Here is a 17,662-nt window from a genome sequence, read left to right on the forward strand (position 1 = left end):
AGTGCCTTTAAGGGAGTCACTTCTCAAACATGTGCTTAATCATATCCTGGGGGGTTTCCACATAAAGAGGCAGCAGAAAATGTATCATGATCTCTGAACTTTAGTCATTCTAAAGGAAGTGAATAATTTTCCGCGAATTGCTATTAAATGACCATAGGCTAACAGTTTGTTCTCATTACACAAGCAATTTCATTCTTTTTGGACATGATGTGATGAAAATTTGCCTTTGCATTTGATTTGTTTGCCAATGAGCTCAATCACAAGAACAAAGTGAAACCATGTACAATCCCAGCGGTTAACCAATGTCCCCAGGATGGAAGGATGGAAAAGTAATAAATGTAGAGAAACTTAGCAGGTCTCAAAGCGCACATCAACAGATTCTACACCAACAGCAAACCACTTCCAAACCAATACCAACTCATTAACAGCTGAGCAGATGGTTAAACTGTCTGGGGACAGGCCAATTAACTCTCATATCAGCCCATAATGAGAGGAAGATGGCGTTTCATGCTTATTTGGTAGCAATACCTCTCCAGGTATTATTTTTATGAGAGTTTTCCGCATTACTGAACTATGTACTGCAACTGCTTCATTACATCTGCAACTGCTTCATTACAAATTTCTCGTAAGCGAAAAAGAAAATGTTGTGCAATTGGTGTCACGAGGGACGTCATGCACTTACTTTTATTTATTTCTAATTTTGAGAGGGCACCACAGCCATTGCTAGTGTTGCGGTCAAAACCGTTGAAACCAAGACATTTCATAGAAAATGTACTTTGTATTTAGGTTTGTAATGACTGGTGAGTATGTGAAAACAGACTTTTCTATTGAACAATTACTTTCAGAAGAACAAGAACCAATGAACAAAAATATTATCTCCAAAACAAATCAGAATCAACCTATGGAGCTCTTCAAAAGGACCAGTGGTTTAATGCAAGATAAACATTCATGAAACTCAATCTTCAATGTGCAGAGGTACCCACTTTAAGAACTTCTCCTTCTATGAAAATTTATAGGGACTGTAAAAGTAATGAAGACATCATCGACACCTTCACAGTGAGTGAAAAGTCATGTGGTGTTATGTGTCTTGGCTCGGCAATGTGGAATCACAATAACAGAGAGGAAACTTCCAGTGACTAGAATTCAAGAAGAGGAATGGAAATTCTATGGTAAGATTCAGCTCTCTGAAATAAGATGTACATTGTGAGTATTACTCACACACACACATTATATACGTAAGGGATAATACACAATATTACACGTGAGCTCCTGCCCCTTTAATCACTAATAGTAAAGTGCCCTTTCGGTCGTATTGCGGTGTCCCCAGGAAAGTAATTTCACCCTGGAACCCAGCAGAGGTCTGTGCATGCTACTGGTCCTAGAACACAAAACATACGACCGTGACACAAGAATGTATTGAACTGATTAAAAGTGTTACAAAATATTTGTATTTTAAATAAATGCTGATCTTTTGAACTGTCTAAAGAATCCTGAAAAAAAATTAATCACATACATTTTTTTCCTTGAGCTCCAAAATTCATCATTTTAAAATTACATTTTAAAGTATATTCAAATAGAAATGGTTACATATGTAACCCCAGTTTCCTGAAAAAGAGAAAGAGACGCTGCATCAGCTGCTGACGCTATGGGGATGCAGCCTCGCGGAACCCGGTGTCTGAGGAACTGGTACAAACACACCATACAATGGCAGGTGCAGTGAGAAAATATTGCAAGGTGCGCCCCAGCGAATAAGAAAGGGGCCTGAGAACACGTAATCAGATTCGTATCGTCATGACCGAAGCATGGCAGCGCAATGCAGCGTAACCCTAGAGGTCCTTTATCCTTTTGACGGAACTTCTATGCTGCATCAGCTGCTGATGCTATGGGGATGCCATACCAACTACACCATGCTAACAAACTACAGTGGGTGAGTGGGCCTTGCAACCAAAACAGCCTTCTCTTTTGGGACACAGTAAGAATTATAGCTCACACTTTGGGTGAGGAGTGGGCCCAACCTCCGTTTAGATGCCCTAGCCCTACTAATAGCCACAAGAGCTAGAGGGGGAGGGGAGACACTCGAAGAAAGGCCGCCTTTTCCCACCACTCCTCGGAGGGGGAGGCCGGGCAGCCACACTCGTCTTCTGCTTTATTTCTAGGAACTCATTCCTGGAAAGGGCGTAGACAACTTAGTAGGGGCCTGAACCCCGGTGAGGGATATACTTTCCAAAAGGAACCACCTGCATTCTCGCCTCTCTAAACCTGTCCACCACTGTCTCAGTGGCAGTGCCAAACAGCCCCGATGGCGAAACAGGGGATCAAGGAGGTCAGCTTTATCTTACTCGGAGGAAGGAACACGGCACTTGAATTTTCTGCTTGCCATTATTCTGCTTACCTTCTATAATTTCTTCACACACTGCTATCTTTACACAGCACTCAAAAATACTTCTTCCTGAAGACAAAGAATCGGTTCTTAGGCGACGTCAAGGACGGACTTACCATTGGGCTTGACTGGGCTGCAGCCCATGGGCCCCGCCCTGTAGGAGGCCCCACCTATACCTGTTTATGTTTATTTGATTTGTACAGTTACCATATATGCCAGTCAGAAATTATTAGGCGCATTTCCACTGTCAAGCCAGTACGCGCGAGGGCTATAAACCGGCCAGCCGGAGCTAATAGTTTACGACTGCGATCGAGGCCATAATCAAACTGCATAAACTGGTATTTATAATTATTTCACATAAAAGAAGGATACACTTATTGAATCGCATCTGCTCTGATTAATTTGTGATCACGTGGCTACTTTAACCCTCTGAGGTCGAGAAACGCGCCCCCGCGTTTTGCTGGATTTTTTTCACATTGCAGCAACATAAACTTAAATTACTCCGTCATTTATGGTTATACAGAAAAAAGAAATATAAAAAAATTATCTGTGATATTTCTACTTTTGTATGTGTCCACTTACAATCAAATCAAAACATTGTGCTTTTGTAAAATAAAGAAAATAAACAGGGTGTGCGTTCTGCCTCTCCGTCGCGGTGAACTTTTTTTTCTTGAGCACGTCTATAAACTGAAACAAAACTCAGCGAATACTTCTCACACATTTATGAGCCATTTACCTTTATAAACATTTAAGTTTGTACTTTTAAATGATCGGATTCAAACTGAAAACAAATATTCTCTGTTTAAGTAATTTGTATAAAACCAACAGGATGTCCAGTATCTCAAACGCTTGCTAATTACTTTTTAATTCGACACGCCCACTCGCGCAAAAGAGATTCACATGCAAATCTCCACATGGAACGCGAACGCCCTCGTTACCTCAAACACAAAACACCAAAACACTTCACAAGTCTCTGCTTTTCGTCGAGTTTGGAAGACACGTCTGAGCTTACATTGGATTTAACTCAGAAGAAGAAGAACGCGATTTGAAGACAAGAAAGATGTAAGGTAAGAAATTCTTACTTATTAGTTTATGGTATTGTTGCATAAACTTCACATTGCAGTTGAACTGTTGCTAGATACTGTATATGGTGAATATTATACTATTTAGACCCGTGTTTCCTGATAAATACTGTTTGTGGATATCTGCTCAAACATAGATATGTATAACCATAATGTTTAATATTTTGGAGCGCGATGGCGTTTGAATGTATCATATTTTGGAGCGCGCTGTGGGTTTGAATATCATATTTTGGAGCGCGCTGTGGGTTTTAATGTATCATATTTTGGAGCGCGATTGCGTTTGAAAGGAAAAATGCACCAAACATTAGGCTTTATGTTTTTACTATTATCTCATTTCATATCATCATAACGAATGGAAACATTTGAAGTAACATATGATAATCAATATATTTTTCTCTAGCGTAGTTGTTCTTGAAATCTTTTGGAAGATTTAATTTATTGTTATTATTATTTTATGCAGCACTGCGTAGCCTATGCCTACAAGGCACAACAAACCTGGTGTTCATTATATATTGTTGGAAACGTGTGTGTGTGTGTGTATTCTGTGAATTTTAAAAAGAAATTTTAACCAGAAAAATCTAAAATCTATTCCCAAAATCGTGCAGCCCTATAGTTTCTCTTGATATCATTATGTTCACAGTTTTTTCTTTTTTTTTTTCTTTCAGGGACCAGATGCAACTGAGTCCTGCTGACTTCAACATTCACATGAGTCTCTGTACATGAACATGGTAAAGTGAAAATCAAACACCTTGGAAATTAAAGGTATGTACAATGTTTTTAGGAATGGCACAAAGGTCTCTGTCTTTGGATCATTGTTTTCAATGTGCTCTTTTGTCATTTGTATTTTTGGATTGTGTTGTGCTGTAAATAAATCCAAACAATCTATAAGCCATTCTTTTTTAAATCTCCTCATTCTTTGTGCAAGGTTGCTCTGAATGACAGGGCCTGATCGCTCCTAATAGGGCAGTTAGGGGAGTGTCTTTGTCTTTCTCAGGTGTTAAAACCTTACATATTCATGAGATGATCACGCCTTTTCGCATATGGCTTTGTCACACAAAACACGTCTTAGAAATTTTAAATCAATATATTGTCTTATCTGAATGAGCAGTCAGGGTGATTTTCACATAGTTTTGGAGCAAATATTCTAGGCTATGTCATACAATTTTCAAAAGTCTTGTGAAGAAATAATCAGTATGGGTTTCATGGCCTTATTTCAGTGAGAATTTTTTTTTGTATTTTCACAAACCACGCATAAATGTCATTATCTCAAAACTACAAACTTTTACATACATGCTGCTGATATATTATTGTAGCAGAGTTTGTGCTGAATACAGTGTAATCAGACTTTAGCCATGAAAATGTCACTAGTAACAGAAAAAAACACAAATGTCAGAGCATGTCAGAACACCTCCATGGCCCAGAAAACAGCTCAGACCTCAGAGGGTTAAACAGCTCCATTAAGGCTACAGTCCAAAAGAGTGCACATCTACATTTACATTTATTCATTTAGCTGACGCTTTTATCCAAAGCGACTTACAATTGCTATATATGTCAGAGGTCGCACGCCTCTGGAGCAACTAGGGGTTAAGTGTCTTGCTCAGGGACACATTGGTGTCTCACAGTGGATTCGAACCCGGGTCTCTCACACCAAAGGCATGTGTCTTATCCATTGCGCCACATCACTAGAAAGATAACGATAAATTCTCATGTTCATGCCTTATTTCTTTACAGAGGATGACAATTTATATTAATGTTCCACTAAATTATGCGATCTGAAGAGTTTTGAGCGCATCTCCCGTCTCATTGCCGTTTTTGCTCCATCAAAAGCCGCTTTTCCACCGTCTGGCCAAACCGCTCTCTTTGCTTAACCATTCTATTCGGTCCTGATCCGGCCCAGCCAGTACGGATATGGTTTAATTTTCCACTGTGGCGCTGATAATGGAGCTATTTGGAATGTAATACAAATGTGCCAGTCGTTGCCATGGTAATACAAGAGTTTACAGATGCTATGAGATGTAAAGAGTGACTGCGTTATGGAGGATGATCAGATATTTCTTTTAATTGTATTATTAATTTGTGCTTACGTCACTCAAATAGCGCCCTTAGCCAAGATCAAGTAAAAAATACAACTGGAACCGTAACATTCGGCCCTACGAAAAGCGGCTAAAAAAATAGAACATACAGCAGAATCGCTGCGTCTTCGAGTATCATAGTGTTTTGTTCCTCAGATTAGTAGCCTAAATGATTCAATTAGGCTATAAATAAAGTATGAATCTGTAAGGATTCAACTCACTTATTTGCCACCACCTGGCGGGTTTAATTTAATTTCTTAGTAGCCTATTATCGTTATTTCATTTTTCCAATCATTTAATATTTCTAGCCTACATGAAAACGTTATATTTATTTAATCTCTTAATATAATTTATGTAAAATCTATGTATGGATTTTGTTGATAGTGATTTCATTTGATTGTAGACATACAGTGTATTTTTATTCTGATTTAATTTATTAATTGAATTTAAGAATCTAACACAGATATGACAATGCATTTTTATAATACTATCTCTGGCTTTATTGCTCAGTGTTATTTCAGGGTTTTGATCTTTTCTCAACTGAGAGAGAGCAGATCCTGTTTTTATTGTGTTATATAACGACTATTTAATATTGCATCTATACTTTGATTATGATAGGCAAGTTGCATATTAATTGTTCTATGAACCTCAAGCATATTTAAATTTTTGTGTATTTTGTGATACTCAATATGATGTTCTTGAGGTCATTTGTGGTGTAGGTATAGGGCCCAAATGTAACCACAAACCCAGGGTCCTGCCCTGGGCGACGTGTTCTCAGGTGACCTTCTTATACGCTGAGGCGCACCTTGCAACATCACCGCACTGCGTCGCCATTGTATGGCGTGTTTGTACACGTGCCTCAGACACCGGGTTCCACGAAGGCACGTCACCATAGCGTCAGCAGCTGACGCAGCGTAGAAGTTACCTCGAAAGGGAACTGTTATTTAAAATTTTAATAATATTTCACAATATTAAAGTTTTTACTTTATTTTGAAATATGCAACCTTGCTGAGCATAAGAGACTTCTTTCAAAACCATTTAAAAAATCTTACCGACCCCAAACCTTTGAATGGAAGAGTTAATATATATATTTACTACATGGCTCGGTTGAATTCTGATTTGTAGAATGCGGTCTGTTATTTCTTGATAACAGACCGCTGCTAAGTATAACACACCGTTGCCATGAAAAACAGAGCGTTGCTATGGACGCAGGATTCTAACCGTAGAGACGGAACGGACTATTTTCTTTAGCGGAAGCAATACAATAGTTTTAAATCAATTAACTCCTTTTTAAATCAATATTTTGTGTCAAATTATTGATTTATTTGGTAGGTAGCCATGTAATAAGCGGGATAATGTAGCGCGAGGCGGTTGTTATAGCGAATACAACCCCTTCAGGCTGATTCAAGACCCCTCCGCTTCGCGTCGGGATGCTGATCAGCCTGTCGGGGTTGTATAACAACCACCTCGTTCTACATTATCCCTAACATAATACGTATATATATATATATATTTACAGTGTTCCCAAAAGCATTTTGGACATATAAAATGCATGAATTCAATTATATTAGAAAAAAAAAAAAAAAAAAAATTTGCAAACAAATAATGCCAGAGCTTTTCATGATCTTAACCAAATGGTCTTTTTAGTAGATCTATTATTATCTATTATTTTATTAAACAATTCAAAACCTAACTAATTTTTTTTATATATTTTTTTTAATCTTTCTTCAAAATAAGTAACACATACCACTTGGTTTGATAGTTTCTTACATAATGCAATGACATTCATACATTTCTAAGTGTGGTTTCAGTATCCAAATACATTTTGAGGCTACTGTGTGTGATTAAGAGAACGTTCTATCCACAGCTTCTGTGACAGTGCCAAGTCTGCCAACTGTTTCATCAACAGTTTTCTGTGTTTATCTGTGCCTGCTGGGGCAAATCTCCTTACAAAACACTGCTCACAGAAACCTAATTAGCAAGGACACTTCAAAGTAAACAAAACAAATCATAGGCTGGCACAAGCGATCAAAGACAGGTTAAATGCATACACACGGGCTTGTGATCTCCACACTGGAACTGAGTGCTCTGCTGCGGCGGACAATGAACAATGCCCTTCCTCCCCCTAAACTATGGAAATAGATTACATAAGGATAGGGAAGTCCCTAGTGTAGAACTAAAGAGTCAGAGAAGGAAACAGGACCAGTCTCCATTGCCATGAATAAAGGAATGTGTCTTGCCATTGGTGCTTATGCTTGTGCCATGCATAAACAGAGAACAAATAAATCCCAGATGTGTGAGCTAAAGAGAAAGTAATAAAAGGAAGCAATTATCTCTAGCCTGAGCACATGTATGATGGCGTATGCATGTGGTAGACTTTTAGAAGGTAAAGTCTCCCTTCTATGTTTGCACTTTTTTGTCCAATGTATTTCATGCCATCATGTTTACATTTTCATACGGTTAGAAGTTTGTGAAACACCATTACACCTTTTACACTATCACCACCACTATACATTTACACTATCACCAATAGTTTCATATGATCTGTTTCTGCTTACCTTATTTATTCACAATTTACAACATAATGAATGCCATGTACAGTAGTTCAGTGAGTGAGTAAACATGAGTGAATGTGGGCACAGCTGTATGGCACATTGTGCATGACATGCCGAATTCCAAACGGCCTGAAATCGAATAATCAGAGATCAAGACACATGCAAATTTGATTTGTAAAAATCCGATTTCATGCAGACAAAAAAAAAATAAAATAAAATATACAAAGCCCAAAAGATGGTGAAATTGAGCAGCAGACAGACTTAACAGTATCTCAGCAGCATTTAGAAAATTTAAAATTTCCCCACTGGGAAACTGATTCTATTAGTTAGAAATACAAAAATAGAATAGAAACAGGGTTGTTTGCCAGGGATGCATCAGGAACGATCCGGAGAGAAAAAAAATGTGACCCAAATTGCCGTGGACCAGTATATGTAACTGTGATTTTGGAGTATACTTTGCAGTTTCATCACACAGAAGCCAAGCTGTGTTGTTCAAAGATCGCCGCCTCCATTTCTGCAATAACTTCAGGTGAGTTTGAACCGTGATTAAGATATGGCAGACAAATTTAGTAACTTGATCAGTAACCTGAACAGTCCTGAAACAAATAGTGAGACAGAAGAGAGAAAACGCTGTAAGCAGCTGTGCTCTGAAGCTCTGACTTTCTAAAAAAAAAAAAATTGCAGAAATTAAGGGTAGAAAGAATGAGTAGTCAGGATTTTGATTACGATTGGCGAGATAAACAACAACTTGACTGGCTACGAACAGAGAAAGAAACTGAAATATTTTTTTTTTTTGCCTTGTATTGCTTACAATGATTACAAAAAGCAAGTAAATTAAATTATGGGTTGGGATCATTTCCTTGGACAAGTGTGTCTAAAGATAAACAGAAACTCTGTGAAAACCCTTTAGAGTATTTTGAGCATTTCCGTGCAGCTTATGAAAATTTATGTTCTGCCAATGATAATGATGAAGATTATGATTTGGCTATTGTGATTGAATCTGCCACTGGTGGACTGTAAAAAGAATACAGAGAACTGCTTATCAGTGTCTCTGTTTACATTCCTGATTGGGACACACTGCTTCAAGGGTGTGCAGTAAGTTGGAGCCGTTAGGAAGCTCACAATGATCAAAATGTAGGCAAGGTGTGTGCTGCTGTAGTTGAGACTGACACACAGCCACCAGATGACAGAGAGTGTTTTACTGTAAATGGCCACTGAGAAGGTGAGAAAATGATAAAGTGACAGAAATGTCTGGTGTTAATGTGGGTTTGAAAGTAGATCAGTGTTTAATATGATGATTTTAAAGTTTTTGTCTCAGAAAGAACAAGAAATAAAAACCAAGTCAAAATATTGAAGTCTTAAGGGAATCCTTTTGAACGAAATATCTATAATAATATTTTTTATAAGTGAACTGATGAATACAGGTTGATGTAAAATTAATGACTCCAACAAATGTGAGTTGCAAAAATAAATATAAATTATGTTTATTTGAAAACACGTCATTTCTGGCAAAGATGCCTTAAGCTGGGCTAGAGTTAAAAGATGGTAGATCAATTTTGATGTTAGAAGTTTATGAGAGTGCAGTGTACCAGTCCTGAATGCCTCAGAATCTCTCTTATTCAATGTCAGCTAAAAGCCTGTGTCATAAGTGATATAAGCTATTTATAGTAAAGCACAGTGTTTCAGTTGAAAATCATAAACATGGAGATGTTAAAAGAAATCATGTTACAGGAAGTTCAGACTTTATACATTTAGAGGGCAATTTGTAAATGTTTTCAAAGTAAAACTGAATGACTTTAAAGAAGTCTTTAAAATAATAATACAGACCTTAAACGATAGAAGCTTAAACGACCTTTTTTTTTTTTTTGGACTAGTTTATTTAGGACCAGTAACTTCTTTGTCTCATTTTAGTCTTCACCATACAGGGCCGATGGCTCCGGCTACAGATATAACAGTACACTGAATAGACGGTTGTGATAACTAAATTCACTGAGTATATTCTCAGCATTGCGATTTTGCTGATTATGATCAAATTTGTGAGCAAGTTGTGAGTGCTCACCTTTTTCAATTGAGGTGAAAACTGATCTCTCTAGAGACATTTAGGGCCCTATCTTGCACCCAGCGCAATTTACTTTGTACACCGACGCATGTATCATTCCTATTTTGCACCCGCGCAAAGCGGACTTTTCCCTCCACAGAAGCACGTCGGTTAACTAAAGGAGAATTCCGGTCAATTTTAACATTGAGCTCATTCGTTTGTAAATTTGGAGTGCTGTCAGTACAGAGAACAACGACAAAAATCGGTGTTGCCTACACCGTGTTATCCTCTTTTAAACATTTGCACCCTGTTGACTTCAATGGGGCACGTTTTAAATCTGCTTTTAGCCTCTTAACATCCTTGATGTGTCATTACAAGTGCACAGCCATTGTGAGTGATTCCTTCAGAGTGAACGCGGTTAATCTGACTGCAGTAGATATGAAAGATATGAATAAAAATGAAGTTAATTCAGCCAGCGCACATACCTGTATTTTCTTCCTGTTTTCGGTCGAAGTCCACAGTAGTCGATTGTCGAGTTCACGCGCATAGGTTTAGTATCTATGATCACGCGCGTGAACTCGACAATCGACTACTGTGGACTTCGACCGAAAACAGGAAGAAAATACAGGTATGTGCGCTGGCTGAATTAACTATTCATATCTTTCATATCTACTGCAGTCAGATTCACCCGTGTTCACTCTGAATGAATCATCTAACATGGCTGTGCACTTGTAATGACACATCAAGGATGTTAAGAGGCTAAAAGCAGATTTAAAACGTGCCCCATTGAAGTCAACAGGGTGCAAATTTTAAAAAGAGGATAACACGGTGTAGGCAACACCGATTTTTGTCGTTGTTCTCTGTACTGACAGCACTCCAAATTTACAAAAAAATGAGTTCTCCTTTAACTAAGAAATACACTTGCGCTCCCGGGGGCGGTTCAGCGCAAAGAGGCGGCGTGTTCCGGCGCAAACGTTCCTTCATGCTATTTTGCAGGTTTAGAAAACAATTGCGCCACTAACCAGGAAAAATTTGTTTAAAGTCAGTGGCGCGTTGCGCATGTTATTCATATGCTATTTTAAGGGCGCATGCTTGGCCATAATCAATGTGGCGTGTGCACAACGCGCACTTTGATTCTCTCATCTACACAGAAGCAGCAGTTTTCATTTTTGCAAATCATACATTATTACGATAGATAGATAGATAGATAGATAGATAGATAGATAGATAGATAGATAGATAGATAGATAGACAGACAATTTATTATAAAAGCATACATCTAACTTACACATTTACCCAAATTATCATACGCCTGTTTAACCGAAGTTAATTTGGGTGGGTTTCTCCATCCCCAACGTCCCTGACGAGAACGTCGGTCTCCTCGGCAGTGAACCACTCTTGGCGCGCACCTGGCAAATCCACCGTTATAATAGGAATCCGCTTTAGAACAAGCGCGCCGGATCTTAAAGGGAATGTGAGATGTCGCTCTGATTGGTTTATTTCACGTTACGCCCAAACCACACCTATGAATAATGAAGCTACTTCAGACCAACCCATTTTAGATTTGCGCCGGGCGCAAGAGGCATTTATCCCGCCGGGAAAATAGCAACAGCGCCGGAGATCCGCCCACAAAGTTACTTGCGCTTTGCGCTTGACACTTGCGTTTCAGATCGTTAAAATAGGGCCCTCAGAGTTATTTCAGAAAAGACTGAGCATCATGGGAGTATCCACTGTACGTCCGACTGACTGCACTGTATTCTTCCTTTTGATTCTAAACTGAACTCAAATGGCACTGAGAATTGGTTAAGAGAGAAACATAAACCACTTAAAGGTGCTTTAAGCGATGTTGGGTGACGTCACTTCTTGTTGACGTTCGAAGTATTGTCAAACAAAACGGAAGCTAGCTCGACCCTCCCTCCTCCTCATCCCGTCCCCTTCCCCTCCCTTCCGTGCTTCCTGAAACAGTCATGAATTCGGGACTTCACGCGTTCCTACTACTTTTCCCTCTTCTTTGTTATTTTTTCATCGGAACGTCGTCTCTTTGGTCGTGTGTCGGCCAAAACAAAATTCAAGATAAAATAATTCTAAGTCGTTGTAAGGACATCTCTCCTCTAGCTAACTTCCCTCTTCATGCTTCTCTCTCCTCCACTCCCCACACCCCCCTTCATGTGCACGCCACTAACCCCCTAACCCCCCAACCCCCACCCCCCACCCCCAAATCATTATTGTCGGTTATTGGCTGGAACACTGTTTGTTATGTTTTGTGGTCCAGGTTGGCCCAGTTTGTTTTTGTTGCCGTTTGTGGAGCCTGTGGTGTCTACAGAGACCACGTTTTTTTTACAGTGTGTTCAGGGGACAGGCACCTAGCGGATAGTGAGATGTTTGCTGTAGGTGACAAAAAATGTTTCAGCCTAAAAAACGCGTGATATCGCTTAGAGTACCTTTAATTGGGGAAATTGAAAGATGCAAAATAAGATACACCAATGTTTTGCCAGATGAGAAGTTTATTCTATGTACCTCTTATTCATTCCTTTTATAACTGTTTTAATTTCCCTTGCTTTTATTTTGTGCTTATTTTCTATGCATAGCACTTCGAATTGCCATAGTGTAAAATTTGTATTCCTATGTAAAGCATTTTGAATAACTGTTTTAATTTTCCTTGCTTTTATTTTGTGATTATTTTTATTCCTTTCTATGTAAAGCACTTTGAATTGCCATAGTGTATGAAATGTGCTATATAAATAAACTTGCCTTGCCTTGCCTTGATTAATAAATGTAATCACTAACTTCTTGTGATTGCTGTTGATATCGAGCGCTACTAAATTAGCCAAGATAGCTTAGCACTTACTCAATTTAGACTTGATATATTTCATCTCTAGAAACATCTGACAGTTCTAATTTTGGTCCAAAACAAACATAGTCTAAGATAGTCTGTGGTATCTGTCTCCTTTTGACTGTTTTGTACTATTTTTCTTATGTAAACCTTAGCTACAGAAAAAAATATCATATTTTTTTCCCTCTCTTGACCCGAGAGTGTCTTTTTTTTACACTATTGCAGACACAGATCCTCTTCCAGGTAACTATGAATGGATGCCTCCAATTCCAAAAAACGCAGCTTGTTCTAGTTCCATTTCACAGTCGATGCCAAAGGACAGTCTTGCTCCCAAATGGTCATTCACCTCTAGCTGAGTAAAAGCAAAAGTATTTTTTTTTCCTGCAGAAGCTGGCCCTTTTTTCTCTCATTCAGTAAATCTGTGACAGGGATTAGCAAAGAATGAAGCTTAATATAATTATGCTATTACAACCAAGGACATCTATGGGACTGATATTCGGTAACAGATGTGGTTGAAAGTCTTGAGTTTGTTGATGTTGAGCGAACATATTCCTATTGCCCAGACAGGTGGCAGGGAATGGCGTGTTCAAAAGCCCAGTTAAAAAGGAAAGAAAAATAACTACATTTTTTAGCTGAGAGAATGTGATGTTAACTGTTTTATAGCAGTTTTATCCCTGTCTGAGATTTATTTTCAGCCAATTCCTAAGGCTAAAGATTCCTAAGGCTTATTTCCTTTCAATTCTGCAAGGTTTTTAGCTTAAACCATGCCACATAATGACAGCACATGGTGAAGGAGTAGCAGTTCTTCTTGTCTCCAGTACTGTACGGGTTTAATTATGGTTTACCCATTTTCAGAAAAAGCGCCAGGTGTTTTTAGTCCCAGACTTCTTATTGGCCTTAATGTCAATATTTTTACAATTTCATAAACGCAAGTGGTGTTTGCCCATACAAAGTTTATTTTGCAAAACCTAATGCTAGGATTTTGTGGATGGTTGCTAGGGTGTTGCCATGCAGCTGCTAAGGTGTTTAATGCTTAAAAGAGACACATCAAACCAGCCTCAAAACCAGACTAAACTTGTCTTCAGTTGATATAGATGAAATTCCAGCCTGACCAGCTTCAAAGCCAGCAAACTAGACCAAATAATATGGGATTTTTTGCCCGTTTTATAGTCCAGCAAGCAAAATCGGTGAGTCTGATCACAAACAAAAGCATTTGCTCACCTCTACTCAAAAAGCCACACAATTTGAGGTCATTCACTTCTGTAGCACAAACGTTTAAGGGTGACCCTTTACAATGAGGTTCCATTTGTTAACATTAACTATATTAGTTAACATGAACTAACAATTAATAATACTTCTATAGCATGTAAATCTTAGTTAATGTTAATTTCAACATTTAATAATACATTACTAAAATAAAAAGTTGTGTTTGTTAATCATTTTGAATGGACCTGAGCTAACATGAAGTAACAATGAACTAACATTAACAAAGATCAGTTAATATGGGAACAAAGGTATTGTTCATTGTTAATTAATGTTAGCTGATGCATTAACTAACGTAACTACTGGGACCTTATTGTAAAGTGTTACCAGTTTAATAATTAGGGTAAGGAGTTACCCGATTAATACCCGATTAGGAGCAAAAATCATGAGCCCCTTTCACACAGAGCGAAATTGCCAGAACGCCTTCTGTGTGAACACAAACACGACCCGGGATTGATGCCGGCATCGACGCCGGGTTGGGGACCTAGTAAAATTGCCGGGTTCAGTCCCGGAACGCGCGCTATGTGAACAAAAGCCGCAATAATGCCATGTCGTAGTGATGACGCTGAAGCCGGGATCATTCGCCAGCTAGTGAAACGGTACGTAATGCGCAAGTTTATGATCGAATCAGAGAAAAAAATGCACAAGCGTGGTTTCATAAGCAAACTTAAGACGCTGCTGAGACATTACAAGTCACATCGATGTCACATGTCTTTACGGGATTTTTACGGGTTGTGTGTGAACGCACTCTCTGATTCCGGAAAATCACTGGCCAAAATTAATGAATGAACCAAAATAAAACGAACACGGGTCAAATCCCGGGTCACTTTATCCGTGTATTTTTCGGAATCTCTGTGTGAAAGGGGCTATGGTGATGCTTGCCTTAGATGCTTTGCTTCGAAAACAAAAACTGGTTCAACAATGTCTGAGAACTTTGATAAGTAAGGGCAACTGAGCATAGAACAGCTGAGTGTGGGAATATGAGTAATAAGAAAGGAATCTGGAGCTTGTAATGACGAATGAAGTGGAGTCAGCTCTACAGGAATCATTTCAGGACACATCACAGAAACAAATTTCTAACATATACACTGCGTGCAGCAGTTCACCATTCGCAGCTTGGGTCTATGAAATAGTTACACACACCAAATGACAAATACGGTGTATAAACGACCATTGCCAACAGGGTCCCAGTGAACCTCAGTGAGAAATAGAAGGGGTGGAGCAGCACAATCTCCAAGCAGACGTTAGTAGCCTACGCTTGTCCTATTACAACACACTGTCCAGATGTGCCAGAGTCCACATCTGCTGATCCCTAGTTTGAAAGGACTAAAAGACTGTACATCGCTCACTACTTTGGAATTAAAAGCATAACTCAATCCCGACCAATTGTTACCTGCTCATATGACCAAATGTGTCAGTGCTACTAACTGTACATGTGTTACTTTACAGTACATTTGAGTATTACTTTTTTTCATTAGTTTTATTGTTACAAGATTTTGTATCTGGCCAAGACCCATGGATGGAATAACTTTCTGGTGTGCTGCCAGCAGTAATTCAGCACAAGTAGTGTCTGCAACTATTTTCCACCAGCTTTTAATTTTTTTTCTGCGGCTTGGTGATTGGAAACACATGGAGGCAGAGAAAATGCCAGGTAATTCCATTATTTTACAATGTTTCAGAGAGCCGTTTGATCCAAACGTTCAAACAAACACTTTTAAATGCCATTGATTCTGAATATATGTAAAACTGCTGATGTAATATGATGTGCATGTGTGGGTCTCTTTGTGTGTGTTGTTTGACTGCATGTGCAACTCAACAGAACATTCAATTACTTCTTAGAATCATGCCAGTGTACTGTATGCCAAATTCTTAAACCCAATAGAAAATGTCACTCTGGCTCATCTGTGAAAGTTTCTTAAAAGCTTAATAGCACATTTTCCCATTTGGAGTAAGTGAGTATGGACGTCTTTCCAATTTGCCATTAGACAGATTGTAGCAGAATGGCTGTAAGTGTTAGTAAGGGGACCTGGCAGAGTCAACTTCATTTCAACGGTGTAGACTGAGCGGTTTAGACTGAGCGGTGTAGACTGTGTACATGTTCACTGGAAATATGAGTGTTTTGAAGCAGGCCTTCTGCCCTGGCCAAAGTGCTGTCGTTTCATTTGATTTGCTATCCATTTACCTCTTTTGCTGCACTATAATGACACCTATTTGGTCCTGTTCAGTAAAGCACATTTTAAAATAAAATACACATACTACATGGAGGTAAACCACATTATTTTACAAGGAATTTTCCACAGACTTCCCTTGGAATTGGAATACAATGAGGTCATGCGCTGGCTATCCCATTCACAGCAGTGTTTGAGGACATCAAGGTCAGCTGGACATGTCTGAAACAAATTGGGTTTCTCTCCAGAAAAGCAGGGGGAATTTTTCTACAAGAACCTTTTCCAATGGGATTTCACACAACTGATTTTAGTTCACAGTTCGAGAACCTGTTTCACATTTACTGAGTTGGACTGATGTACTGCCATCCAGAATATGCCGTGATATGATTTCATGTGAGGGATTACTTCAAGCATCGGCTGATAAAGCAATAATGTTTCCTGGAAAACATAATGATTTGCTGTTGCAAATTAAGTGTGCTGAACAATTCCAAACATCTGGGTTGGGAACTACTCTTGGATCCGTTCTGTGACGTGACCTTGGTGGAGTCTCCCTATAGTAGATGAATCAAAGAATGCCACTTACCTTCCGACCAGCTTGACCAGGTAGTCCGGGTAGCCCTAATATCCCAGGGTCCCCCTATAAAGGAGGATGCTGAAAATTACTTCTGGTATGGTAAATTTGGCAATGTTAACATTTCACCACACAATTCATAATGCTTGTTTGCTCACTGATTCTTGAATACTGGGACAGAACAGGCAACAAAACTTACAATTTATAAAAACTAAAACATATGTTAGGATGTAATCTCATTCTTATTCCATTTTCTCACACTAACTCTGTGTTTTCCTTGTCTTGAGAAGGTGAAATATAGAAAGAGAACCTTCACGATGAACGCTGACTTTCATGAGTTTGACAAAATTTTAAAATACAGTTGTGAAAACTTATAAGAGAGGAATATCGTTTTTATTAACATCTTCCATCTGTCAGGACATAAACACATTGATATACTGCACACTACTTTTCAAAAGTTCAGGGTCAGTAAAATTTTATTTGGAAAGGAAATAATACTTTCATTCAGTAAAGGATGCATTAAATTGATCAAATGTGACATTAAATAACATTTAGAATGATACAAAGGGTACAAATAAATATTGTTCTAATGAACTTTCTATTTATCAGAGAATAAAGGAAAAAAAGAACAGAAGGTAAGGTTCTGTCACATTTCTCAAGAAATCAGTGTGCTGAAAAATGCATAAACGTACATAATTGT

General features: G+C 38.6%; 1 protein-coding gene across 4 annotated transcripts in view; it reads right to left on the reverse strand.

Annotated features, from left to right (window-relative positions):
* col27a1b (collagen, type XXVII, alpha 1b) overlaps positions 1-17,662 on the reverse strand; it is a 117,940-nt gene that overhangs the window by 61,491 nt on the left and 38,787 nt on the right. For all 4 annotated transcript variants that reach the window (XR_014205902.1, XM_082168893.1, XM_082168894.1 and 1 more), the window contains exon 7: positions 16,975-17,028. Coding sequence is in view for 3 of the 4 variants with exons in the window: in XM_082168893.1 (XP_082025019.1) it covers positions 16,975-17,028 (54 nt within the window). In the remaining variant the exon portion in view is untranslated. The remainder of the gene's footprint in view (positions 1-16,974; positions 17,029-17,662) is intronic.

Source organism: Leuciscus leuciscus, assembly GCF_965113295.1.
Source record: "Leuciscus leuciscus genome assembly, chromosome: 5".
Taxonomy (NCBI): domain Eukaryota; kingdom Metazoa; phylum Chordata; class Actinopteri; order Cypriniformes; family Leuciscidae; genus Leuciscus; species Leuciscus leuciscus.